We start from the raw sequence: 26,729 nt of genomic DNA, 5'->3' as shown, positions 1-26,729 counted from the left end.
CTATAATATCGTTGTCATAATTCTGTCTTCTAATTTTGACAATCCTTACTTTGTATTGTATTGTATTGTATTGTATTGTATTGTATTGTATTGTATTGTATTGTATTGTCTAGTTTAGTTTAGTTTTGTTTATTTAAAAATTCAGCGGGTAAAATTCAAAAAGTCCCAACACCAAAAGAAAAGAAATGAGAATTTTTTTTTGTGTCTTTTGTTTTGTTTTGACATATAAAGAGAATTGAAAAAGATCTCGAGGGAAAGATTTTATTTTCATTGCCCCCTTGCTTTTTCTTTTCCCATTGAATTCAACCTCAAGTAACCACAACTCCAGTGTTTAATTACATTTTTGACAAAAAGGAAGCTTTGCTTTTTTGGATAAGGAAGTTTGTCAAGGTTAACTCCAAGAATCATTGGTTCATACAAACAATTTTTTTTTTTTTTCGTCATACCAATTTTGCAGTCTAAAGAGGAGGAAGAAGAGATTCATCATCATCTGTGAAAGACTACATCTAAAACTACAACAAATACAATAGCTTTTTTATTTCACCCTAGTCTGCCAGTTCATAATAGTTTAAAAGGAAACAGCATCATGTGTTATTAACATCGAGTTTAATAGCACTGACACACACCTACCCAACCGACTAAACGTTTTATATCTAAAAGTTTTATTAAAAATAAAAAAAAAAGTCAACTAAAACAAACAGCATAGACTTTGATTTTATATTTTTACCTTCGTGAACTTTTAGAAGATTAGCAAAAATTGGCAAAAGTTATACACAAATGTCGATATTCGGAAGAAAGAAGGAGGGTGACTCCAGAAGGTCGTCCAACTCCTCAATTTCAAGTAATATGTTTGCCAAGTTTGATGAAAAGAAGGATTATTGCAAGAGATGCAAGAACAAGAAGGAGAAACCAATGGTTGTGACATTTAGTTTGAAGTAAAAATGTTTTGTATTATTTATTTAGTTGACCCCAAAAAGTAAAAAAAAAGCAGACAAAATTGTGATAAAAAAGGGAGAAAGGAGTAATCCTTATGTAACTACTTTTCCTCGTTGTCTTAATTGTAACAGCAACTGTACAGTTTGGAGTACTCGAGATGTTGGAGTGACAGGGTATACTAAACTCACTAAATTAATTTCTTCTTCACAAGGACAAAGCTACCTCAGATCTACAAAATAATTCTTACTTTAAGTGGCCACTCTCCTTTTGGTAAAACGCAACAAGAAATGTACGAAAGCTCGTAGAGTCAAGATTCCATTTGATGTAAAATCACAACTGAACATTAGCACTTCATTAGATAGTAAAACCTCTGATTTATCGGGCTAGAGAGTACGTCTACACTAGGATACAGTCTTCATAAAAACTATACCGGCATAGCCGCTCAATGCAAGTGTCCCGAACGTTAATTAGCAAAGAGAAAAGAAGAAAAAGAAGAAGAAGAAGAAGCAGCAAAAAGTTTTCGATGGATTTTGGTTTTTTCGCTGCTTTTTTTATTCTCATTGAAGGGGTTTCACGTGACTTGTTTGAAATGTATCCTTTCGCAGACAAAGTTCTCATGTTAACTCACTTACAACATCTAAAGAACTGAAAAGTAGCCATTTAAACAAATATAGTACACATAGCTAACCACAAGCCATCGTTAACCAATGTATAGCAAAATCATAACCACCCACTCCTCCCTTCCCCTCATCGAATTGAATTAATTATAGTACGCCCCCACTTAACTCCTCTTTTTGATCTTATTATGTAAAGGATCAACCTTGATTCTTTTTGATAGACCCACTCTTGTTTTTGGCATGTTTATAATAGCCGAGAGTGGTTTAGATGCAAGTCTTTTCCTTTTCATTACACGTGTCTTCATCACTGGTTGTTTGTTCTCTTGACCTGGAGATTTTGTACCATCTCGTGAGTTACTTGGTACATCCTTGGGTTGCTCCTGCTCAACTGCGTCTTCTTCTTTGGAATTTTCTAACTCTCTTTTTTCATTCAAGCAGGAAGGTCCTTTCACATCCTCTTTTTTAAAAACGGCAAAAGCTTGTCTCACTTCCTCCTGCTTTAATTGCTTGGTGCCAACCCCTTTAAGCAAAATTCCCTTTGTTAAACACTCTTGTTTAAACTTGTCGAGTCTAAGACCAAAATTCTCGTCCTTGATCATCTCTGTTTGGTTTGATTCAACTTTCACCTCTTTGTCCTTTCTAAAGGTAAGTTCCTGTTTTACATACCCAAGAGTAGTGCTCGAGGCCAGCTCGAGTTCCCCACCACACACATCATTCTTGTGCTCTCTCTTGATCAAAGTCTTGTTCACCGGTGTTGAGCACCCTTCAATCTCCCTTGGATCAAACACCTGGTCATGTATTGGACTCAAAATCCCCCAATCAGTCACATCATTCAATATTTGAGCCCTGTCTAACTCTTCCGTGGTGTCATCCTCATAAAGCCCAATATTCCTCTCCAATTCGGAATTTATGCCACTGCTACTGCTTGAACGGTTTTCTGGTACACTTTGCTCATATTCCATCAATATTACATCATCATCACTATCATCAGAAACTTCAACCAATTCTGAATTTATCCCAACGTCCCTTTGAACTCCTGAAAAAGCGCCACTATCCAGCAATGACGACGAGCAAGAATTCAACTTTCTTGCATCACCTCCTGCAGCAATCTCATTCGCACCACTGGCACAATACCTCTCATCACTCCCCAGTGCAAAATCAACACAATGGAAGTTTTCATTGCTCAATTGAGACTCTATTGTTCCACTTCCACCATCATTATGAAAGTAATTATCATCCATAGTGAAAGTAGGCAAGACCGAGTTCAACTTTGTCTGATACGTCGATTGGGAAGTGGTGCTCAACGGTAGTAGCTCAATATCATCGTCACTATCCGAAATGTGAGTCACTTCATTATCAGCAGTGAATGGACGCTGGCCCTGTGTGGCTGCATTTATTGAATTGTTGCCTAATGGCTCTGAATGAGATCTAAAATGTGGACCCAGTCGTAGTTCATGCTGTCTAAAATCTTGTCGTAGATGGTTGATCCTAGTTGTAGTGTTATATAAGTCCAGACTTAGGTTGAGACCTTGCCCAATCCTGTCGCTATACGTCATCAAAGGCTACTTCAAAGTGGATTGTCACAAGTTTTTGGTTGTAAAAAACAGGAAAATAAAAAGCATTTATGGATAAACAAATCTCAAGCACAGGCCAACTTGTGCTACCAAATGCAAGTGAAGTGATGAAAGTCTAAGATACCGCTAATCAGCTTTCCATTAAGAAGAGCCAACTACAGAGTCAAATAATATGATCTCCACTAACGCTTCTTTTACTATCTTTGGGCAGTATTTCTTTGTCTCAATTGGTAGTTGCAACTCTGACACGTCTCTCTCTTTGTTTTTGTTTTCTTTTTATTATAAACACGAAACAGAAAAAATATATATCCCCTTTGATACTTTTCCTCTTCTTTTCCTTTCCTTTCCTCGACAACAATTTTCATTCATTCAATCGTTATCTCGATTTTGCATTGAGATATGCTCACATTCTACTTGCAAATCTGGATATAGCTTTTGAGGACAATGCTTTACTGTGTATACCTCATTTCTATACTTCCATTTCCACTCCGTGCCCCGCGTGTCAATGCGGGTTTCCAACCCGTATATACTGGGAGCAATAGTGGCGGTCTTTTTCATCATATACTTTGCTGCTCATTACAAATTATGACAACATAGGTCCAAAATATAATAAACTGGTATGGAACATCGCCCAAACCTTGGGTGTTCCGTGGCGATGGATAACAGTTTTCCCCTTCCATAATGACATCAAAGAAAGAGCCAGGCCAATTTATCTTCTAGTGGTATGAAGGCGAATGGACTTTGTACATCTTTTCAACTCTTTTATTGGAATTTTGTTGAGAGGCAGTACATTCGAACCTCACTATTGTCTTGCATCCGAACACGTGTGAATGGGAATTTTGCATATAGGGAGGAGATTCAGGAGACCTTGACAATTTGGTTTTTTTTCCACATATATCCCTCATTGCCGGTGAATGAGTGAGGGTGGATTTGATTGTTGAATACTGATTGGTTGAAGAGAGCCGGCGGACCTACACCTGCTTTCTTCAGAAGCCCAGTTTTGCCATGGAGAATGTTGATTATTCGTGTTTTACAAAAGAGGAGTGTTTGAAATACATTTGGAGTATTTCGCTTCGTTCATGGTGCACGTTTCAATGCTCAAGTTTGTTATGGCCTGGAATTATACTTTATCATTAATCGATTCAGTTGTTCAACATTGATGACACCTTTTTCACAAATTCTGCCCCTAGTTTTAAATGAGGAAGAAAAGACTTCAATGGCTTTTTCCAGTCTTGGTTGATTGATTTTCCTCCAGCAAGACTTCCCGCTTTTATTTTATACTCACTTTTGTTTTTTTATTCGTTTATTGGATCTTAATTTTTTTGTTTTGGGTGGGTTTAGTTTCCTCTCCATCATATTGATGGTGAAGAGGGATGCCAAAATCAAATAAAAGGAAAGAGTGTTTTTGCGTGTTTTTTGCCAATCTCACATTCCCAAGTCCAAACATGTCTGATTCAGAAATCCAATTAGAGTGGTTCATTTGCTGGACCTCCCCCTTTCTTCGGTAAGCCGAGCTTTTACGGTCTTGGATACTCCAATCCTGTATGGCTTTAGTACTTGATGATCATTGACACCACCTATGAAGGGGACTGCATTGTCATTTATGACCAGCTTAGAAAACTGTTGTCTATATTTAACTCGACTTGGGAAAAAGGGATCGTACTGTGGGATTTACTCCATATGACTGGGTGTTTTTCTTCTTGTGGTACACACCTAATCCTTGAAATCTGTTACAAAAGCATGTATGCTTGATTCAATGGGCTTCCTTTAGGGATAGTTTTTATTTTTCCAATACTTTCGGGTATGATTGAAGATAGCGTGTGTGTTTTTCGGACATCTAGGATGAAAGTTTTGAGTACCATGGTGTTTGATCTTTTGAGTTTTATATATGTGACGACGCTTTGGAATGTTTTGAATTTTTTTTGTGGAGTAGCGAAGGCGAGAGGACTTGATCATTTTTGTAACCGGTTCTTGGCACAGACGGGCATAAATGGGGGATTTGATTGTGGAATTGCGTGAGATAGATTGGATTTGAAGTTGTCCTTTACTTTCTTTTTTTTTTGTATGTATTTTGAAATGACTGTTTTATAGAGTATTGTTTTACTAACACTTAGGAAATTGGCAAACACGGTGGAGCGAAAGCAGGTTGAAAACAAATACATAATGAATGCTTCATTAATTATTAAATATCTAAGTAGATCTACATTATTATACATTTTGAGCAAAAACTTTTATCCTCTGATTCTGGAGCTTTAGTCGCTTGGTTAGCTCTTGGAGCCGAAGCTGTTGGTTTATCTTTAGCTTGAGTTGCCGGCTGCTCTTTGGCCTTTTCAGCAGTTGGAGTTTTATTTTCTGTGGTTTTATCTTTGGCGTCACCAGTTGAGGGGGCGGCGGCAGCACCAGCAGTGGCAGCGTCACCAGCTGAAGCTTCTTTTTTACCTTGGCTGGTCTTATCTTTAGGATAGAATTTAGCGGCCAGTTGAGCAAATACTTCACCCTGCATAGTAGCAATCTGCAATTCCAACTCAGTTGGTTGTCTTGAACCATCAGGACTGGCAAAAGTACCAGCACCATAAGCAGAACCTCCATGGATTTCCTCTAGGTTCGATTGTTGAGGAAATGTTTTAGCATAACCCAATGGGATGTATGGCATACCGTGATGAGCCAAGAAATTTAACGAGTTTCTCACTGTTGTCTCTTGTCCACCTCCTTGCGTACCGGTTGATACAAATATACCGGCTGGTTTCCCATATAATGCACCTTGAGCCCATAACCCACCAGTAGCACCAAAAAATTCAAAAAACTGTGCTGGCAAAGTACCAAATCTAGTAGGGATACCAAAGAGGAAAGCATCGTACTCTGTCAATGTGTCCAATGTGGCAATTGGAATATCTTTGGATTTTGGTGGTGCGTGCATTTGATCAAGGATATCTTGGGGTAAGGTTTCGGGCACTTGAAATAAGTCGGCGTGGTAACCAGCTTTGGAAACACCTTCTTGTACCGCTTTGGCCATGGTGATGATGTGGCCATATGTTGAATATACGATAATAGCAATCTTCATTTGTGGATTAAGCAATATTTATCTATGTTGAGGAACAACGAGTGGACTAATGTTATGATAATGAAAAAAGGGAATTGAGTTAACTAAAGCAAAATGACTTGAGCGTTATGACGAAAAGTGGAAGATATGTGTCGAATGGAAAAGAAAAGGGTATTGGTGATATATAAAAGAGTGGTGTAGGCGGTTTTATATTTGTGTTTGTCAGCTGGCATGATGAGAAAGTCAATTTGGGCGTTGCACATTTATTTTATTATTATTATTATTATTATACATTCTAATTTTGTCCTCTTTATTTATAACTATTTTGTGTAATTAATTTAATTGTCATATTTTAGTAAAAGATATTACAATTCATCCAAATTGGATCGAGTATTACATTCTGACATTTACAAGCCTATACTTGGAAAGTCAGTAGTAGTAACACAGTAGGCTAGAATACTACCACCAACTGTATACCAAGTCCAGGGCCCTGGCTGTACATTTCTACAACATACAACGCAGCTTCGAGGACAAATGTTAGACTCGAGATTTCTCTTCATGGCGGAGAAGATATACATCCATTGAGTTACAAACCATAAATTGAAGTGCATAGCCCGCTCTACAATGCAAACCAGAATAACTATGCAACACCGTTGACTCCTACTTTGGTGTCATCTCCATCCAGGCACCATCTGAAATTGCCTGGACTTAATAATTCGGATTACATGGGGAGTTAATAGAGCCACCATAGCGTGTTATTCGAGAAACTTCTCATTAGATTACTATTTCACAGAAAGCAATTACTAAAATTGTAATCTAAAACGAAAACTTAATAAAATAAAATTGTGGTGTGAGGGAAAGGGTTTGTAGGTTTTTTTTTTGTATACATTTGTTTTGAACTCCGTTTTGGGCTTTTCTTCTATTTCGTATTATGTGTGATATATATGTGATATATATGTGTTATAAGTGTGTTATAAGTGTGTTATATGTATGTTCTCTTAATTATGTAAGCTTTGGTTACAAATATTTTAGTAAAAAAGGATGAGAGAGCGTATTTGTATTGTGTATAGCATAGTTCTTTTTCTTTTTCTTTTTCTTTTTTTTTTCTGTTTTAGGGTTGGACGCGTAATTTAGTAATAACGAAGTCTAGGGATATTCTGTGAGAACCTTTTTAGTTTAGTTTACTAAGCTTTGTAATGGACCAATTGGGCAGTGCTGGTCCAAAAAGCCAACTGAGTTGTGAGGGGAAAGTCCAATTAATCGGAAGAAATTAAAAGACCCGGGGTTCCGTTTAGTAGATTATGGTCTGGCAATAAGGGAAAGGTAACAAAATATGGCATTTGCCTTGTCCTTTAACCTTCCTACTGCCCCTCTTTTTTTTTTTTTTTTCTTTTCCCAAAGTATGGCCTAACCAACTCCCATTTGACGATGCAATTAATTACGGTGAATATCGGTTAGTGTGGCTCCTGCATTGTAGAGCTGTAACGTAATAGTAACTCTGGTTTTATGTTGAGAGTGGTGTGTTGTGTTTTGTCAAAAAAAGTGTTAAAGTTACACAAATAAATATTAGTTATTTATTATTAATAAAGAAGATGAAATAATATTTTTTATTTTTTAGTAATTGTTGACACACACAATAGCAATAGTAATAGAAATTATTATGAATAATAATCTGCCACAGGTCAAATCTCATTCCATTGACATTATTGAAGAGGATATAAATCATTCAAAATCACCACCACTTAAAACAAAACCATCTTCTATACTAGTATCAACTCAATACTATCTCCATATACAACAACAACAACCTACAAACACAACAACTTCTACATCTACATTTACACTAGAAACAATGGCTCCAAAAGTTGCAATCATCATTTACTCATTGTACCACCACATTGCTCAATTAGCAGAAGAAGAGAAAAAGGGAATTGAAGCTGCTGGTGGTCAAGCTGACATTTACCAAGTCCCAGAAACACTTAGTGATGAAGTTTTGAAAGCTATGCATGCACCAGCTAAACCAGATTATCCAATTGCTACTTTGGACACTTTGACTTCTTATGATGCTTTCCTTTTCGGTATTCCTACTAGATACGGTAACTACCCAGCTCAATTTAAAGCATTCTGGGACGCAACTGGTGGATTATGGGCTAAGGGTGCTTTATATGGTAAGATTGCCGGTATTTTCGTTTCCACTGGTACTCAAGGTGGTGGTCAAGAAACCACTGCTGTCAACGCTTTATCCGTATTAGTTCACCATGGTATCATTTATGTTCCATTGGGTTATGCTAAGGCTTTCCAATTGCAATCAAACTTGGAAGAAATTCATGGTGGATCTCCTTATGGTGCTGGTACTTTTGCTGGTGCTGATGGTTCAAGACAACCAACAAACTTGGAAAAGGAAATTGCTCAGATTCAAGGTAAATCCTTCTTTGAAACTGTAGAGAAATACCACAAGTAGAGTAGTTAGGTTTATAGAAGATAGCTTTTAGTGATAAGAAATACAAATTTTTTTTTCAGGAACGTTTTTGCTTTGTACATTCAATCAACTATATACACAAATGATTAACACTTTACTGATTATTCAATGTCACTTTCATCAAATCCAAAAGTAAATGCACCATTGCTTCCGCCCATCAGCTCACCAGACCCATTGTCTTTCCCATCACTACCCACTTCCGTCAAATGTTCCCATTTTCTACTTCTACCAGTTTCTTCTTGATATGCTTTTTCTTCCCATTTGTTAACTTTATCCAATGCATCTACCACCAAATCTTGATATCCTTTGCCTTTCAACAAATGGCCAAATATCTCAAATATAGGGAGTTTGGGTAAATTGGCCAATTCTCCACAATCTTCTTCTAAATCATCCAAATTGGTGGTGGCGCCCAATTTATCAAATTTCTCCAAACAATAAACCAAAGTTGGATCTACTGGTGTGCCATGGATCTTAGCATCGTTTATAATCGATTCAAGACATGTCTTGACATCCTTCAACCTGAATCCTGATATCTGTTGCGGTTTATTTTTAAAAAAATTCAATACATGAGGCAACTTCGATTGCGGCACAAAGTTTTGGGTAATGGCAATCGAATCATCAATGTTTATAACTAAATGCCACCATCCAGCCGGCACATACATGCACTCACCAGGGAATGTAATACCGACTTGTGCAGCTGCTGCATCACCATTGTTGACCCTGAATACGTCGTTGTAGAATCCCGAAATTACCCATTCGGCAATCCCCACGGGTGAAGTGACTTCACTTTCTTCATCGTCAGTTGATACGCCTGGTGGCTGTATATTTGGTGGTAGCATAACCCACAACTTGCGTCCTTGGATTGCTACATTCCAAGCTGAGGTGGAATTTGGATCCTTGTGAAATGTCGAGCCCGATCTTGCTGATCCCATTATAAGCCATGCATGGTCAGGTCGACAGTTGAAACCCAACTTGTCATCATCAAATACAGTAAAGTAATCCTGTTGGAATATGCTTGGTGGCATGTACTCCTTCTTCAATATCTTCATGGCATCACTATTACAATCAAACAAATACAATGGGTTTTCATCTTGATTGCATTTCAAATATTGTGCATACTTTTCAAGATTCCAATTAACAGCTTCTTGTCTAAACTTCACTTGCGGAAATCGTTTCAAAAGTGATTCAAACGTCCAATGAGGCCATCGTGATGAATCTGGATTAGTTATAATAAATGGAGTATTATGATACACTTGGTTAAACTCATCAACTCCTAAATCAGCCTCGTTTATACGTTGTATTCTTCCCCTTGGTAATTTACCCAATTCACCTCGCAAAGAATCTTGATGATACATTTCTTCTTCTTGAATAAGTTTCCTAAAAATATATTTATGGTCAATTTGGGAACACTGATAAGGACGATAAATTTCATCACAACAAAGCAAGTTGTTGGGCAATTGTAAATTGGCATTGTATTCTATAGGTAAGCGTAACACTGAATTTTTCCAAGACCCAAGCCATGATAAGTCATCGTATTTGTCTATATTGGCAACATATATCTGTTTCCAGTGTTCTTCATCTGATGTTAATGCATAGAGTATACGTGAAGTGTGCGATAGATTTAATAAACTAGCTTTATCGTTGATGTAGGAGATTATATGGAGTAGAACCTCAAAAGGTAATCGGTTTAAGTCACCTAGTAGTTGTTGGCTCTTGGTCAAAATTGCTGGATCAATGGCTATAAATGTGTTTCCACTTGGTTTAACATTTAGCGGATGTTGCTTGTTGGCGATGGAAAGTATGGATATGGTTCTTGATGGAGAAGGGTAACTAGTGGGCTGCTTCTGCTCTTGTGGTTCAGTTTTAAGTTTTTTCAAAGCCGGACCACCTATGGATACATTTCCTATATGATCTATGGAGTCCTTTATCATAGTTTAGGGGTTTTGTTCTTTTAGTGGTGTGATTCCAATGGTTGTGAAAAGCACTCATATTGCGAAAAAAGCAGAAAAAATTTCACAAATTTCTTTTTATTTTTTATTTTTGATTCTGTGTATGTCGTGAATTAGAGCAAGATTGCGACAGGACACAGAAGAGAAGCAGTATGGAGCTATCAGAGCTATTGGAGCCATTGATATACTATCGAACCTTGTCCCGACCTTCCAAAACAACGTTTAGCTTGTTTCAGAACTCACAGTGTAGCTCAGTACGTTCAATTTTAACATAGTTACAAAATAGCAGGTATTACAATTGCTACATTATGATTTAGCAGATATAGACGACTGGTAATCAAATATAGAACCACTGCCTATCTACTTCAAATTTTGACTCTGTGGGTATTACTAACGAGAAAAGAAAAGATCACTCCACAACAAAAATAAAAAACTTTAGCACCTCAAAAGCATGACATTTTGCGAAACTTGAAAAAGAAATTATATACAAAATTTACAGAGTCAGAAGTTTGTATAAAGTTGAACAAATATATGTTTAGACAAGTCACATTTCGTTCATCTTCATCATTGTTCCTACCTGTAACTAGATATACCTTGAGACCATTATCAATGACTAAACCGACTCCATCAAACACTGCATCTTCATCCGAGTCAAACTTACCCAAAGACAGCAAAGATGGCCAAAATGTTGTACCCAATGACGATCCAGTGACTCACACACAACAACCAATAATATTTGCTCCAAAGACGTACCAATATACCAAGGGACATTTAGACGTTAACGACGTCTTGCCTAACCCATTAGATCAATTTGATAAATGGTTTAAAGAAGCCCAAGAGCAACTACCACCTAATTCAGACACTATCATCGAATCAACCAATTTCTCTACTGCTAGATTACCTAGTGGCAGGGTATCTAGTAGGATTGTGTTGTTAAAAGAATTGGATAAATATGGGTTCCTTGTATATTCCAATTGGGACACTTCAAAGAAGGCTGAGGATTTCAATAGCAACAAGTATGCGGCATTGACATTCTTTTGGCCCCATGTCCAACGTCAAGTTAGAGTTGAAGGAATCATGGAACACGTAACGAGAGAAACTAGTGAAAGGTACTACAAGACAAGACCAAGAGGATCAAAAATTGGGGCTTGGGCAAGCCCACAAAGTAAAGTCATATCGTCAAGAGATGATTTAAGTGAATTGAATGACGAGTACACGGCAAAGTTTAAGGACTTACCCGACGATGAAATTCCTTGTCCTGAATACTGGGGTGGTATTAGGATTGAACCCTTGGAGGTTGAATTTTGGCAAGGTGGTGTCAGTAGATTACATGATCGGGTTACATTTAGAAGAGACGATATTACCAACCCCCAATGGGAAGTAATTAGACTTGCTCCATAGCTGGAGATCTATTACGCTAATATAACATTTAGATTTATATACAAAACAACAACAAACTTTGTTTGCCCTTTCAACCGTTTACTTCTTTTTATGAACTATATGATTCTTGTCAAATAGTAAAGCCTCTTCTCTTTGAGGTATCCATTCCTTCTTTTTCAATTCTCTTTCGTAATCACTTTCACGTTTACCAGGATATATGACTCTTTCATCAATAGGATCTAAATCCAGTTGTGGGTTTTTATTGACATCTTTAATTACCCCATCTTGACGTTTCAATTTTTTCAAAAATGATCTAATTTCAGTAAAACAATTCATACACATAAAATGAGATCTCTTCACAGCACCACATGCGGGGCATCTGACTATATTATTCAAAGGTTGGATTTGCTTATTACCAGGTGTATACAATTTAACTCTTTTTCTTCGATATGACATTTTCTTCTTGGGTGCTGCTCGTAAAATCGTTCCATTGTCAATCATAAATGGAGGTTCTCCAGTTGTGTCTGACTCGAGCTGTTCTTGTAGCTCGGATAAACGACGATCTTGATGTTGGTGTTGGTGTTCATGGTCGTGAGGGCAGGAGGAGGATGGTTTGGATGATGGGCCAAGAAGACCTAAACGTATGGTAATTTGAGGAATTCTGGGAAGCGTGCTCCATATCAGTGGTTGATTTAATGCAGATGCACCGAATCTTAGCGCAAATGACATTGTTAACAAGTGGGAGGAGGTTGAATGAGTTGTAGTTTGAAGCGGGTTTTGTCAGAAAAATTTTAAACTTCTTGAATTTTTTTTTTCAGTTTGATTGAAATCCAATTGGTAGCAGATTTAGTAGGCTTTGAGGTTGAAACTATTTGATGCGAAGGAGCAAATGAAGCACCATTACAGGGCAGTTAAGTGCACAGGTTGGGATATCTCACACGATACTCTTCTGTAAGTTTTAACCAGGTAGAGTGGTTGCTTTATCCGTTTTGTCCGTCGATAGCACGAACAGAGACTCAACAAGAAAATGAAGCCGTAGAATGCATAGAGTGGTAGCTAATCTTGTTTAGCTCTTTCATCTACATTAATACGCCTCCCATATCAAGTAACACTAATATTTCAACTGCTCAGGCTGCATCTACTGACCCAGTTGCGTTTAATGTTTCAAATCAAAATCTAAAAGACGTGTACTTACCAAAATATTTAACTATTAGAAGCAGATCAAAAAAAAGAAAAAATTCCAGCGCGTATCCAAATTTTTTTCCACTAACGTCAACAAAAATAAAGACAACAGATCTTCTGACAACAGACGCTCCTAAACCACTGTTTCCATATTCACCCATCGATTCTGATTACAGCTTCAATACAATGTCAGCCTCTGAAGATCCAAGATACACCCACCCCCAAAAATATGTTGGTTTCGACACCATCACTGCACAAATTGAGAATCGATTATTGAAACGAGGATTTCAATTTAATATAATGGTTGTTGGTCGTTCTGGTTTAGGTAAAAGTACATTAGTCAATACCTTATTTGCATCCAAATTAACCAACTCCTATGGCCGTAAATTACCTGTTGATCCAATTGAAAAAACCACCGAAATCAAAGTATCTCACCATACGTTGTTGGAAAACAATGTTCGTTTAAATATAAATGTTATTGACACACCAGGATTTGGTGATCAGATAAACAATGAAAAATGTTGGGATCCCTTGGTCAAGTACGTCAAAGAGCAACACTCACAATATTTAAGAAAAGAATTAACGGCTCAACGTGATAAATTTTTGCCTGACACTAGAGTTCATTGTATTTTGTACTTTATCCAACCAAATGGACAAAAATTGAAAACTTTGGATATTCAAGCATTGAAGAAATTGTGCGAGATTGCCAATGTCGTTCCTGTAATTGCTAAATCTGATTCATTAACCTTGGAAGAGCGTGGTGAATTTAAGAAATTGCTTCAACTGGAATTTCTTAAATATAATTTCAATATTTACCCCTATGATTCAGAAGAGTTGTACGATGAAGAACGCCAATTAAATGAAGATATCAAATCGTTGATCCCCTTTGCCGTTGCTGGATCCGAACGCGAAATTCAAATCAATGGAGAATTGGTTCGTGGTAGACAAACTAAATGGGGTGCTATTAATATTGAAGATGTAAGTCAATGTGATTTTGTGTTTTTGAGAGATTTTTTGACAAGAACTCATTTACAAGATTTAATTGAAACGACAAACTTGACTCATTATGAAACGTTTAGGTCTAAACAATTGATTGCTTTGAAGGAAAATGCTAGTAATCCAAACAGGCAGTCACAAGTCCAAACTAGTCAACAAAGCGTTCATTAAGTAGCGACAGCTAGTTGTTTTGGGGATGCTATTGCTATTTTGAAGTAGAATTGTGGATGTGGATGGTTTATCCTTTTCTTTTTGTTTAGTTTGTTCTAGGTTTAATTGGATTCATATTTTAAGGTAAAGATTGTAGAAACGGTGGGAGATAAATCCATTCACTCTACGGATGATGTAACGTAAAATCATTAATAAACAACGATCAACGTTGATTTCAATAAATAGCCTAGTATAAAACCTTCGCTTCCTAACTCATGCTCTACTTTTCCATCTTGACATAGACCCCATCAAACATGCACATAGTTAAATGCGTCATCTTTTTTGGTGGATAACTGTAACCATCTTGTAATTCCAACTTGGAAATAGATTGAGCTAATCTTGCAATAACATAAGAAGCTTCAGTCAATGCAAATTGTTGACCTAAGCAAATACGCGGACCACCGTTAAAAGGCAAATAAGCCCATCCTAACTTCTTGGTCAGCTCTTCAAACCATCTATCCGGTCTAAACTCATCAACATCTTTACCATAATACCTTGGATCCATCTGAGTAGCAGCAATATTGTAAATGACTGACCTTCCTTTAGGAATGAAAACTGGCGACATACCATCAACACCACCACCACGAGGTAATGTAGTATTTCTAGTTGAGACTCTAAAGTTTCTTGGAACTGATGGATACATTCTCAAAGTTTCATTCAAGACTGCTTTCAAGTACTCACACTTTTTCAAGTTTTCAAAAGTAATATCCTCTAAATTGGAGGTGCCAAATTTATCCAAGATTTCTTGGCGTAATCTAGCATACATTTCAGGATTTCTTGCCAATTCAAAAATGGCAAAAGATAACAATCCAGCAGTGGTGTCTCTACCGGCAACCAATATATTCAAAGCTTGATCTCTTAAAACTTTAGGGTTTCTAGTTTGTTTCACCAATTCGTAAAGGAACACATAACCACTTTGTTTCTCAATCTCCTCTGGTGTGCAGTTTAACACTTTATTAACGTAGTAGTCACTAAATTGATGAACAACAGCATTACATCTTCTAAATTCTTTGGTGTTGTAAATCCAGTACAAATTTTGCAACAATGCTCTTGTTGACAAGTACAACTGTGATTTATTGAATGCATCGGCAAACTCACTTCTTCCAGCAAAATCCAACGAAGTTGTATCGCATCCAATCGATTCATCCTGTAAGGAGGAAACACTAGAGCCGAATAAGAACTCAGTGGCCGAGTCAACAGTGAAACGGAAAAACAACTCTTGGATGTCAAAAAACTGTCCTTTATTTTTCTCGACGTGTCTCAACAAGTACTGAAAGTGAGGTTCTAAGCTCTTGACATGAGCAATCTGTTCTCTAGCAAATTGAGGACGCAACATTGCTCGTGAATCTTTCCAACCAGCATGATCCAAAGTGAAAATACCATCACCCAAAAGTGGATCAAAGTGAGCATGTCTTGTACCTAACGAGAAATCATTAAACTGAGTGGCCAACACTGCTTTGATATTTTCTGGATCCTTGGTGAAAACTACTGGTGTACCAAAAACAAAACCCTTGTATGTAGGCACTTCAGGATGAGGTAACAAATCATACAGTTTGCGATAAAATTCAATACCTGTACCTGCTTTCTTTTGCTTCAAAGCCTGTAAACCTTCAGCAACACCGAAAAAACCCCCATTGATATCATTGGTGAATGGCTTGGCCTTAAATTTGCGCATCAAGTATTGTCCATTAATGTAGTTTAAGACGAGGTAAAGTAGGAAGACCGATGGGATGGTTACATACCAGTATGTAGCAATCATTGACTCAATCATATTTCCTATCGATTAATGTGAAATGTGCGTGTGTGTGTATTTTGTTATTTTGTAATTCTGGTTTCTATTTTTAAAGCTGTAATGAAATCAAATGACACAACGGTTTAGTAGTAATATCAAGTAAAACGTGTGTATATGATGATGCAAATGGATGATGTTCGTCAATGAAGTATTTTCTACTAAGGAATGAGATGTAAAATGTTGAAGAAAATGTATCGAAGAAATGTATATGAAAATGTGGATATATATAAACAGTTTATACACCACTCTTCTTTTTCTCTTGTCTTAATCACATGTATAAGTAGATAACTCATTTTACATTAAATCCATCTATACATACATACAGCACGAAGTACATTACAGGAAACTACAATAAGAATAGTAATCTCCTTTTCTTATTACTTCTTTTAGTTTATTGTTTCAATTTTAATTCCGCATTAATTGGCCCCACTATCCCCTCTTTGTCTACGTTTGTGTAATGTGGAAACACCTACATCTCCACAAACTGTCTCAATACACACACAGACATACACATACACATACACATACATAGAGGCTCTGAAGGAAGAACAAGATGAGCCCCAGAATCCAGAGAAGTATGATTGCGTTGGATGTAAAGATAGAATTTCTTAGATGCAGTGGAGGCTTCTTTGTTTTCTTTTTATCAATTTCTTTGGTGATAAATGAACAAAGTTTCGGAGTTGAGCTTTTTGGTCACAAAACTGGAGCCAGTCATCCTTTTGCAAAGAGTAGTGGTTTTTATATGTAGCTACATCATGATTGTATTTTGACTTTCACATAACCTAATGGCCAAAAGTCACTACTATTATTCTTGTCAGAGTATAAGCATGTCATCTGCCATCCACCCCCCTTTGATACATAGAAGAGAGGATAATGTACATGTTCCAATTCAAAAGGGACTCCAAGGACATATCAGCATTATTTCTAACCAATCTTTCCTTTTTGGTGATGGTTAACGGCTATCTGGTTTGTTTTCTGCGACATACGAAAAACAATAGAAATGCAACCCCACATTTCCATACTTAGGATATAAGATAAACAAATATTACACAAAATTACACGGAGTTAATCATAAATCTCACATTTTCCTTATGCCAAGTTTGCAACCCTTTACAAGGAAGATAGATAACAAAACACCCCACAGTTTTCAATACTTCAACCACTTGCAATTTCAGATACATTAATTTTCTGTATCGGACAGACTCGGAAGTATGAATGCTCCCAACAAATACTTCTGAGACGATGTAATAAGACTACATCTCGTGGATATGAACTTTGCACATGTACCTTTAAGTCCAAATCCATTAGAGAGTAGGAAGACTGTGAGTCTAAAAGAAAGTTACAGAAACCCAGCAAAACTTGTTTCTTCAACTCACAGAGCTTTTTCTTCTTTTTGTCATCAATGCTTATCAGCAAAAATTGAACTTTCGTAAGTTCACTAGCAATACATAACTAGAAATCAATGAATCTAATTTTTTCATTTTTATCATACATCAGTTAAGTGGATATTTTTTAGTTGGTTAAAGTCACCATAATACGTCCTAAGTAGCACATCGACCATGGTACCCTACAGCCAGGTATCATTTCACTAGAGTGCGGTTGAACAGTAATAAGGAGCAAATTCTAAAAGTGCAGCGGAAATGTATAGAGTAAAGTACAACAAGTGAACCTATTTTCAGAATTGTTGCAATTTCATCAAATACGCCAAAACGATAAAATGGTAGCTCTAAGTTCAAGACGCGTCTGGTTTTATCATCATCATCATCATCATCACACACAAAATATTTTTTAACAAACAAACCAGACTACACAAGATATTGATACAGCATCAAACATGGGAGTCAAAGGTCTCAATCAACTAATCAAAGAGCATTCACCTCATGCTTACAAGGAATTTCAGCTAAAGAACTTGTTTGGCCGCAAAGTTGCTATTGATGCATCAATGTGTCTTTATCAATTCCTTATTGCTGTACGCCAGTCAGACGGTCAACAATTAACCAACGAAGATGGTGAAACAACATCACACTTATCAGGATTCTTTTACCGTACTATACGAATGGTGGAAAATAACATCAAGCCAGTCTATGTATTTGATGGGAAACCACCAGTGTTAAAAGGGGGCGAATTGGAAAAGAGGTTATTACGTAGAGAAGAAGCTCAAAAACAAATGGATCAGATAAAAGATGAAGGAACAGTTGCTGAAGTTATGAAATTTGAAAAAAGGTTGGTGAGAGTGGGGAGAGACCAAAATGATGAAGCAAAGAAGTTGTTGGAATTAATGGGAATACCTTATGTTAATGCTCCATGTGAAGCTGAAGCACAATGTGCTGAGTTGGCCCGTGGCGGTAAAGTATTTGCTGCTGCATCGGAAGATATGGATACTCTATGTTATGAACCACCGTACTTGTTGCGACATTTGACGTTTGCCGAAGCTAGAAAAATGCCCATTGATCAAATCACCTATAGTGAAGCTATGGAAGGATTAAACATGCCCAAAGAACAATTTATCGATTTATGTATTTTGCTAGGATGCGATTATTGTGAAACGATAAAAGGAGTCGGACCAGTCACTGCATTTAAGCTAATTAAAGAACATGGATCATTGGATAACTTGGTCGAATACTTGGAGAAAAACCCCGACAAGACGAAATTCAAAGTCCCCGAGAATTGGCCATACAAGGAAGCCAGACAATTGTTTATGCATCCTGAAGTAATAGAAGCCAAGGACGTTGAATTGAAATGGAAAGAGCCCGATGTCGATGGATTAATTGAATACATGGTGAGACAAAAGGGTTTTAGTGAAGATAGAATTAAAAGTGGTGCTGAGAAATTGAAAAAGGGATTGAAAGGAGGCGTACAGGGTAGATTGGATGGGTTTTTCCAAGTTGTATCTAAACCTAAAGATAATGGCAAAGATGATAAAAAGAGAAAAGGTGGTGATAAGAAGGGACCAGCTAGTAAAAAATCAAAGAGAAAGTAGTATAGTAACAAGGGACTTTGTATCTTTTATTTACGACAAAAAAAAAGGTTGAAATGTAACTCAATCTAATCTCTTGATTTAGGTTTCTTCTTTTCAGCTTCAGCTTCCTTTTCAGCTTCAATTTCATCAACATACTTCTTAATTTCATCTATAGTCAATTTCTCAATCACTCCACCGGGTTTCATTATTGAAAGTTCAATATTTTTAGCACCAGTCTGCACCACTTCCAACAAAGATTTAACTGTCAATTTAATCGTTTCTTCATCATTAGCTTCGTCTTTGTAATGTTTTTCTAAAAATTCCTTGACTGTTTTGGCCGATCTTCCAATAGCATGAGCTTTCCACGCATTAAACACTCCACTGGGTTCGGTTTGATATAATTTAGGTACATCGTCATTTGTATCGAATCCAGCAATCAACGTGGCAATTCCGAAAGGTCTCGTACCTCCTGACTGTGTGTATTGTTGTTGCACACCAGCAACGTATTTAGTCAAGTATTCAACGCTAACGGCATCTTCTAAATTCAATCGATGCGATTGTGCCTCTACTCTGGCTTTATCTATCAAGATCCTTGAATCGGCATTCAATCCAGCAAATGCTAATAATATGTGGTGGTCAATTTTACAAATCTTGGATGGCGTTGTTCTAGGGTCTTGCAATTTCAAAGTAGTTCTTCTTTCGCATCCCAATACAACAATGTTTTTGCCCTTGACTCCTACTGCACAAGTACCTCTTTTGACCGCTTCCGATGCGTACTCGACTTGGAAAACATGTCCATCAGGCCTAGATAAATGGGGAAAATTGTTAGTATCATATGGTTTTTTGTTGGTGTAAGTGGCCATTGGCGAAGTGGCCATTGGCGAGAATGAATAGTTGTTTCCAATGTCCAATTCCATTCCACAAACTAGGCCACACTAAATAACCGCAATTGCAGTATATACATACGAGAATATAGATAATGCACTATCGTATCCACTCATTGATCACTATGGTTGTTGTGTGCGTAAATAATATATTGTTGGTTGGAAACCTGTCAATCTATGGTTGGACTTTTTTGGGTTTTTTTTTTGCCATTGAAAAAAATTAAAGAACGTAGCTTAGTAGTAGCAGTAGCCAAACAAAGAAAAAAGACCTTTATTAAAGCGCTTCAAAGTTTAACTGGGCCATAACAGAGTTATGGGAAAGAAAGATAAGACAACGAAGACGAATAGCAAAAATGCCCCCACATCCAAACAGATCCCTAATAGAGACAACTTTGCAAGACTAAACTACTTGTACCAACTAAGTAATCATTTCACAGTCGGCTCCTCCTGCTCCTCTTCCTGTTCCTCATCCAATCAAAGTCTAGCCCGAGGTTATGATCGCAACTTGGATCTACTATCAAAGCGTACCCTAAGTAAACTTTCACCCTCAGTCAAGAGATCCATATGTAAGAAATGCCATGTGTTGCTAATACCAGGAATGACAATGTCAATACGATTAGAGAATTTATCCAAGCTGCAAGATCCTAAAAATGATGTGTTTGTCAACAAGTGTTTAAACTGTGGTGAATGCAAACGTTTCCCTATTGGTGCTGATAGAGAATATATCCCATTTTATGAACGAGGGTATATTGATGAGCCCAAGAGCGGAGAGAGTTTTGATGAACGAAACAACATCTAAAAGTCGTTATGTAAATTATATATATATATATATATATATGTATATACACTGCCTACATGTATATAGTAAAAATAATATTAATCCACCTCGTTATAGAGAAATCATTGAATCTTTTCCTCCCAGCCCATGTATGCATATGCTTTAAAGTAAACTTAAGCCATTGCAGCACACAAGGCAGCACCAACACCAGATCCATCTTTTGCGATTCTCAAATAAACCTTTTTATGAGTTCCTTCCAATGGATTAATCACTTCGATGGCCTTCAATATAGCATCTTTGAAACCGGGGTAAAATTCAACAACTGATCCATCACACCCAACTTCCAAATCCTTATCATCATCCTTGTATTGGTCTTTAACCCTACGAATAATGGTGGCCAATGGAATAGCCGACAATTTAGCAGCTCTATTGGAGATGGCTCTAGTTAATCTTTGAATAACAATTCGTTCATATTTAGTTGTTGGTAATCTCAATGTATTTTGTAAAATCAATTCTGACATTTTCAAATCAGTTGAATCATCAATTTGAATATATGACAAAACTTCTGCATCTAATAACCAAGGTTCAATGATTCTATGAGGTAAACTACCACCTCTTTCCTTGTATAATTCTTGGAAAATTAATCCTCGTTCAAATAGTTCCAACAAAACAACTCTTAAAATTTCACCAAGAAACATTCCACTAATTCTCTTTTCAAATAAATGATATCCTTTATTGGCAGTTTCTTTATCGACAATTTCATCAAATAAAGTACTGGGCAAGATTTTCAATGTATTGTCAAATGACCCCCATTCAGTATTTATAACCATACCTTGACATCCTTTTGGAGGATTGGTTAATTTGGGAATGTTTTCAATGGTTTCGTAATAAGCCCCATTGGTACCAGTGCCAAATATACAGCCAATCATTGTATGTGAATTGGTCAATTTAGGATTATTTTGATAAGCTCTTGACAACAAGGTTCCTACAGTGTCATTGGCCAAGGCAACAACATTGACATTGACTTCCAATACTGTCAAGTTTGCTTGTAACAAGTCAACGACATCTCTATCGACTGCATCGGGAATATCAAACCCCTTTGTCCATCTAATCAACGTACCATGACCCAAAGCAGTTTGGTCTACTGGGAATGAAAAAGTGAAACCCAACTTTAATGGTTCTGCAGTTTTAGCTCTAGCATCATTATGATGTTCTTCAAGAAAAGTATCAATTTTAGAAGCCAAATATTTAAACAAATCATCAGCCTTCTTACACTTCATTAATTCAGGTGGGATTCTGTATTTGCTTTGTCTCAATTCAAAAGTATGATCACCTTTTAAATCAATGGAACAAACTCTGAAATTGGTACCTCCTAAATCGGCAGCCAAGAATAATCCCGTCTCCTTACCAGTAGGAATCTTGGAGACATGAGCAGGAATCATGGGCATATTTTCCCTCGATTGTTTGGGAGCCTTTAAACCAGCATCCATTTGTTGAAGGAAATAGTCTGATGCTTTAATAAGGTAATCATCGTCAATGTAGAATTGGTTTTCAATTTGACGAATAGCAAGTTCAACTTTATCTGGAAGTGACATCAATAGTATTTAGGTAGAAGTATGCTTGGTAGAAATATAATTGAATTTGAAATATAATTGAATAATGAATAATGAAAAAAAAAGAAAAACAAAGTTGTATATGAACAGAATATAGCAAAGTAATTTAAAAAGTAAAAAGTAAGAAGTTGAAAATTATCCGACAACAAACAAAGAAAAAAGAAAAAAGAAAAACAACAAAAAGAGAGAAAGAAATTATTTCAAACAATTGTGTATGTGACACAAAATAAAAAAAAACAAAAAACGAAAGACCAAAAAACGAAAGACAAAATCAGAAACATTTTACAACTCCTGGTATTAAACTCTTAATAGTGTTGTATTATACAGGATAGTAGAACAAAAACCAAAAACCAATCATCAAAAATAGCTACAAAGTAGTGGATAAAATAATAAAAGGTAAGTAATATCTCAACATGATAGATATACTTATATTTTAAATGTTGTATATATGTGTGTATATATGTATATATGTATATATGTATGTGTATGTGTATGTGTATGTGTATGTGTATGTACTTTATGTATGTACTTTGTGTAATGTTCGGAGTATACGTTTGCGAAACAGAGAATGAGGCATTTAAGGGAGGCGAGTGAGACAATTAGGAGTGAGAGTGAGCAAACAGGAGAGTCATGCAATTTGAATCTCTGTCTATCAATCAATAACCTATTCTCCACTTCCGGCTATTAATCAATCAATTTATTAATAGTCATAGTCATAGTCAAGTCAATGACTATAACATATACACATGCCACTATAAATTTTATCTTTTGAATAACAGAATATTAAGAAAAGAGTGCTGTAGCCGTTGTAGTAGTAGTAGTAGTAGTAGTAGTAGTTGTTGTTGTTGGTTTTTAGTCAATTTGTTAAAACTGGGTTTAGTTAACTGCATTTTTATTGTTAACACTACAAGAACAAAAAAGAAACGGCTATTTTGGTTACATTGATATACGTTTTACTTCCAACAACATACAACATACAACATACAACAAACAATATACACTGACATTATCAGAAATTTGGGACAAAGAGGGGTTTTCTCAATCAATCAATTAATTGAATACACCTGTGTGTATATGTAAGTGTATATGTAGTATGTAATACGTAACGTGTTTTGAAAGAGAAAAGAAAAGGGGGGGAGGGGGGGAGGGGGAAGGGGGAAAGATGCAATTGGACTGACCCCCCTTGATAAATGTAACAGTATATGTACAGTGTTGTTAGTAGAATATTTGGATATATATATATATATATATATATAACCACACAAGGTAATAGACACCTATTCCTTTAAACAAAGGATAACTTTGTACTACAATACCACCAAACAAACAAACAAACAAACAAACAAACATGAGAGGTTATGGTGGATATAGCAGCTATGGAGGTGGGTTTGGTGGTAGCCGTGGTTATGGTAGCAGTTACGGTGGCAGTAGTAGTAGTAGTAATAGCAGATATGGCGGGAGATCTTCAACTAATAGATACTCGTCATCATCATATGCTGCACCAACACAAACAAGTGGAAACAAATACACACAATCAACCACACAACAACCAAAATACTATTCATCCCAGAAGCTAAACCAAAAATCCAACAATTATGGGAATAGAAGTACTACTAATGCTGGTCAGTATAAACAAACCCAACCCAAACAAAACTACCCTCAGTCTCAATATATTCAAGGTTATGGCAACAACACTAACAACAAAAACAACAATGGCAGAGGACAGAGTTACCCTTACTCAACTTCAAAATACAGATACAAGAACCAAACCGTTAAAAATAAAACAGTTAATCAAAACATCAATGTCAATCAACAGCAGCAACATGGTAGATTTGGTCGTTTTGGTGGCGGATTTGGTAGGATGATGAAGTGGCCACTCATGTTTATGATGTTTGACCGATTCAGAAGACCAAGACATGAACCTATGCCTATGCAGCAACAACAGCCACAACAACCTCCAATTATAAATGTATACAATCCACCACCACCACCACAAGCACATGCCCCTGATGCGACTCAGCAAACTGATCACAGAGGTGATGTTATTGATAACAAAACAGGCGAAGTTAATAGACAAGATGGTGACTGGTATCCTACTGAAAATCCTTTATCACGTAAAATAAACTTGACTCAAGATTCATCCAATGATGCCAATAATAGTGGTTCTCAATTTGTTGAAGATGATCATGACATTGAACCATCAACAAGAGTTCAAATCACACGAGCCAAAAGCGAACCCAAACCCAATAGATTACGAGAATTATCTCATACTCCCACAATTGAACCAGTTAGTAGTAATGCCTCAAGTGGTGGTGGTGGCAATAATAATAATAATAATAATAATAATAATATTCTGGATCTTCATGAACTTCGTGGGTATCATACTAATGAAATACCTAATTTACAAACAAGATCAAGACCAAGTAATAAAGATTTACTGAGAGGATTGTCTAACCAAACCATTGGATTACAAAGTATTCTTCGGCAATCTCCTCCACAGGAGTTGTGATCAATGGTGGTTGTTGGTTATGGTCTTTCATAGGTACTTATTATGGCTCTTTAGTGTTTATTTTTTTATTTTTTTATTTTTTTATTTTTTTATTCGAATAAACGCATTTACTGCTATACTTACATCTTCTTTACCGTTATCCGGAAAAATAGATCCTCTTGGATAAAAGGTGTAGTTCTATAGCTAACCTTTAGACATGGCTTGCAACTCTTACCAAGTGGTTTTATATAGTTTTTTGCAACACCTAACACAAAACCCCACCCACCTGCAACAAAATGTAAACAACACAACCAAACAAATTCGAGAAAGTAAAAAAAAAAACAATAACTCTAACAACATCATAATATCACCATTATGGTACCACCACCTCCATTTAGGCCATATGGTGGAGATGATTATCGAATAGTGAGTGATCTATCTCGATTCGAATACAACAATGGCAATAAATTACCTCGATTACGACGTTCACGTAATACAACACCAACAAACTCAGACTTCACCGAGATTGAATCATCGACATCATCTACAGCTAAATTGACCATTGATGGATTTTTACCGTTTTATGCATCACAAGTAGATAATGACTATAACAATAACGAACTGGGATCCTACTATGGGTCATTGCAACTGAAGGACTTTTCAGTGCAGGGTGAAGAACTGTTTCTGCACCCATTGCCAATACGACGAGAACAACAAGTTTCAATTGGGGTGCAAGTACCACAGGATAATGCGTTTTTACGACCGCCCCCACAAGTGCCACCAAAAGATATTCCGACGAGAACTCAATCTCAACGTGAATTCCTTCCATATCCTCCATCAATTTTCGAAAGCAATGATACACCTCCATATGACAACAACGCACTACCACCACTACCCCAACCTCAACCTCAACTTCAACCGCGGGGGGAGAAAATGTATGCCAAAGTTACCCAATTTGATAATGGAGATAATGATAGTTTAATGTCACGACAAAAGAATTTGGAACATGATTTAATCAAACTGGTGATGAATCAACCGTTAATTTCATTCAAGACGGGTAAATTGGGAGATCGATATTATGGACGCAAAATCACCATTACAGTCAACTTGATATTATACTTGTTTGAAATTTGTTGCAGCATAATTGAAATAGTTCTTTCATCGGTTCTACTTCAACAAGATTCATCCATAACTGTTGGTGTTTATCGTTACTTTATAGCTGATGGAGTAATCACAATTATAGTAGCACTACTATTCACAATGCAGATTGTCACTTATGAGAAAAGAAATGGCAGTTTTTACTGTACTGCAGCAGTAGTGTTTAAATTAATTTCATTCATCATGATTATTGCTTACATTTTCCCCTACAATCACAAGCAAACACAACGAGTTTGGCTGATTAGAAGAGCATTGGGGGCATTTATCATCATTTCCACGTTTGTTTGGATTTGCAACTTGGTTATGTTTTTAACCACGCTTTATATATCAAGGTTGAATTTACTTGAAGATTTGAATTTTGATTTTGATCAACGTGGACTCAATGACGAATTTAATGTGAAAGCAGGTGATTATAGAAGAGGTGACAATGATGGTGATAAAGATCGGTTGAAGGCGTTTTATCTTAATGAGAATGGAGAAATGTATGCATTACATGACAATGAAGAAAGGGAAAAGTACAGCAAGAATAACAAGATATTAGTGTATACATTCTAATAGAAGGATGATAAAGTGATTATACTAATAATTTCCTGCCCGTATGTTTGAATAATCTATTATAACCATTCTTGATATTGAGGGGCGAAAACAACACAAAAGAGTACCATCCACCCCTCTGTGAAGTTTTCCGTACCAA

General features: G+C 36.5%; 14 protein-coding genes across 14 annotated transcripts; 7 read left to right on the top strand and 7 right to left on the bottom strand. All coding sequences in view use genetic code 12, as the record gives it.

Annotated features, from left to right (window-relative positions):
- Positions 1-1,717: 1,717 nt before the first annotated feature.
- CANMA_002494 (uncharacterized protein) lies at positions 1,718-3,109 on the bottom strand (the record flags this gene model as incomplete). Its single annotated transcript, XM_051814568.1, has 1 exon — positions 1,718-3,109. The coding sequence occupies one exon, from the start codon at positions 3,107-3,109 to the stop codon at positions 1,718-1,720; it is 1,392 nt and encodes a 463-aa protein (XP_051671930.1).
- A 2,218-nt stretch (positions 3,110-5,327) lies between these two features.
- YCP4 (flavodoxin-like fold family protein) lies at positions 5,328-6,188 on the bottom strand (the record flags this gene model as incomplete). The annotated part of the gene is made up of 1 exon (XM_051814567.1): positions 5,328-6,188. One exon carries the CDS (start codon positions 6,186-6,188, stop codon positions 5,328-5,330), a length of 861 nt encoding a protein of 286 aa, XP_051671929.1.
- Positions 6,189-7,827: 1,639 nt separating this feature from the next.
- On the top strand, positions 7,828-8,628 carry PST3 (flavodoxin-like fold family protein; the record flags this gene model as incomplete). The annotated part of the gene is made up of 1 exon (XM_051814566.1): positions 7,828-8,628. One exon carries the CDS (start codon positions 7,828-7,830, stop codon positions 8,626-8,628), a length of 801 nt encoding a protein of 266 aa, XP_051671928.1.
- Positions 8,629-8,747: 119 nt separating this feature from the next.
- On the bottom strand, positions 8,748-10,577 carry CANMA_002491 (uncharacterized protein; the record flags this gene model as incomplete). The annotated part of the gene is made up of 1 exon (XM_051814565.1): positions 8,748-10,577. One exon carries the CDS (start codon positions 10,575-10,577, stop codon positions 8,748-8,750), a length of 1,830 nt encoding a protein of 609 aa, XP_051671927.1.
- Positions 10,578-11,126: 549 nt separating this feature from the next.
- PDX3 (pyridoxamine-phosphate oxidase) lies at positions 11,127-11,996 on the top strand (the record flags this gene model as incomplete). Its single annotated transcript, XM_051814564.1, has 1 exon — positions 11,127-11,996. One exon carries the CDS (start codon positions 11,127-11,129, stop codon positions 11,994-11,996), a length of 870 nt encoding a protein of 289 aa, XP_051671926.1.
- A 78-nt stretch (positions 11,997-12,074) lies between these two features.
- On the bottom strand, positions 12,075-12,704 carry CANMA_002489 (mitochondrial 54S ribosomal protein bL32m; the record flags this gene model as incomplete). Its single annotated transcript, XM_051814563.1, has 1 exon — positions 12,075-12,704. The coding sequence occupies one exon, from the start codon at positions 12,702-12,704 to the stop codon at positions 12,075-12,077; it is 630 nt and encodes a 209-aa protein (XP_051671925.1).
- Positions 12,705-13,343: 639 nt separating this feature from the next.
- CDC10 (septin) lies at positions 13,344-14,324 on the top strand (the record flags this gene model as incomplete). Its single annotated transcript, XM_051814562.1, has 1 exon — positions 13,344-14,324. The coding sequence occupies one exon, from the start codon at positions 13,344-13,346 to the stop codon at positions 14,322-14,324; it is 981 nt and encodes a 326-aa protein (XP_051671924.1).
- A 259-nt stretch (positions 14,325-14,583) lies between these two features.
- Positions 14,584-16,038, bottom strand: ALK8 (Alk8p; the record flags this gene model as incomplete). The annotated part of the gene is made up of 1 exon (XM_051814561.1): positions 14,584-16,038. The coding sequence occupies one exon, from the start codon at positions 16,036-16,038 to the stop codon at positions 14,584-14,586; it is 1,455 nt and encodes a 484-aa protein (XP_051671923.1).
- A 1,951-nt stretch (positions 16,039-17,989) lies between these two features.
- CANMA_002486 (multifunctional nuclease) lies at positions 17,990-19,135 on the top strand (the record flags this gene model as incomplete). Its single annotated transcript, XM_051814559.1, has 1 exon — positions 17,990-19,135. One exon carries the CDS (start codon positions 17,990-17,992, stop codon positions 19,133-19,135), a length of 1,146 nt encoding a protein of 381 aa, XP_051671922.1.
- A 65-nt stretch (positions 19,136-19,200) lies between these two features.
- On the bottom strand, positions 19,201-20,115 carry PRE6 (proteasome core particle subunit alpha 4; the record flags this gene model as incomplete). Its single annotated transcript, XM_051814558.1, has 2 exons — positions 19,201-19,918; positions 20,081-20,115. The coding sequence occupies 2 exons, from the start codon at positions 20,113-20,115 to the stop codon at positions 19,201-19,203; spliced, it is 753 nt and encodes a 250-aa protein (XP_051671921.1).
- Positions 20,116-20,311: 196 nt separating this feature from the next.
- Positions 20,312-20,797, top strand: RPR2 (ribonuclease P protein subunit; the record flags this gene model as incomplete). The annotated part of the gene is made up of 1 exon (XM_051814557.1): positions 20,312-20,797. One exon carries the CDS (start codon positions 20,312-20,314, stop codon positions 20,795-20,797), a length of 486 nt encoding a protein of 161 aa, XP_051671920.1.
- Positions 20,798-20,949: 152 nt separating this feature from the next.
- GLK1 (glucokinase) lies at positions 20,950-22,371 on the bottom strand (the record flags this gene model as incomplete). The annotated part of the gene is made up of 1 exon (XM_051814556.1): positions 20,950-22,371. The coding sequence occupies one exon, from the start codon at positions 22,369-22,371 to the stop codon at positions 20,950-20,952; it is 1,422 nt and encodes a 473-aa protein (XP_051671919.1).
- Positions 22,372-23,737: 1,366 nt separating this feature from the next.
- On the top strand, positions 23,738-24,898 carry CANMA_002482 (uncharacterized protein; the record flags this gene model as incomplete). The annotated part of the gene is made up of 1 exon (XM_051814555.1): positions 23,738-24,898. The coding sequence occupies one exon, from the start codon at positions 23,738-23,740 to the stop codon at positions 24,896-24,898; it is 1,161 nt and encodes a 386-aa protein (XP_051671918.1).
- Positions 24,899-25,252: 354 nt separating this feature from the next.
- Positions 25,253-26,590, top strand: CANMA_002481 (uncharacterized protein; the record flags this gene model as incomplete). The annotated part of the gene is made up of 1 exon (XM_051814554.1): positions 25,253-26,590. One exon carries the CDS (start codon positions 25,253-25,255, stop codon positions 26,588-26,590), a length of 1,338 nt encoding a protein of 445 aa, XP_051671917.1.
- Between the last annotated feature and the right edge of the window lie 139 nt (positions 26,591-26,729).

Source organism: Candida margitis (genome assembly GCF_024628925.1).
Source record: "Candida margitis strain CBS 14175 chromosome Unknown scaffold7, whole genome shotgun sequence".
Lineage (NCBI taxonomy): Eukaryota > Fungi > Ascomycota > Pichiomycetes > Serinales > Debaryomycetaceae > Lodderomyces > Lodderomyces margitis.
Note: the sequence above shows the minus strand (reverse complement) of the source record. Positions and strands in the feature narration are given on the sequence as shown.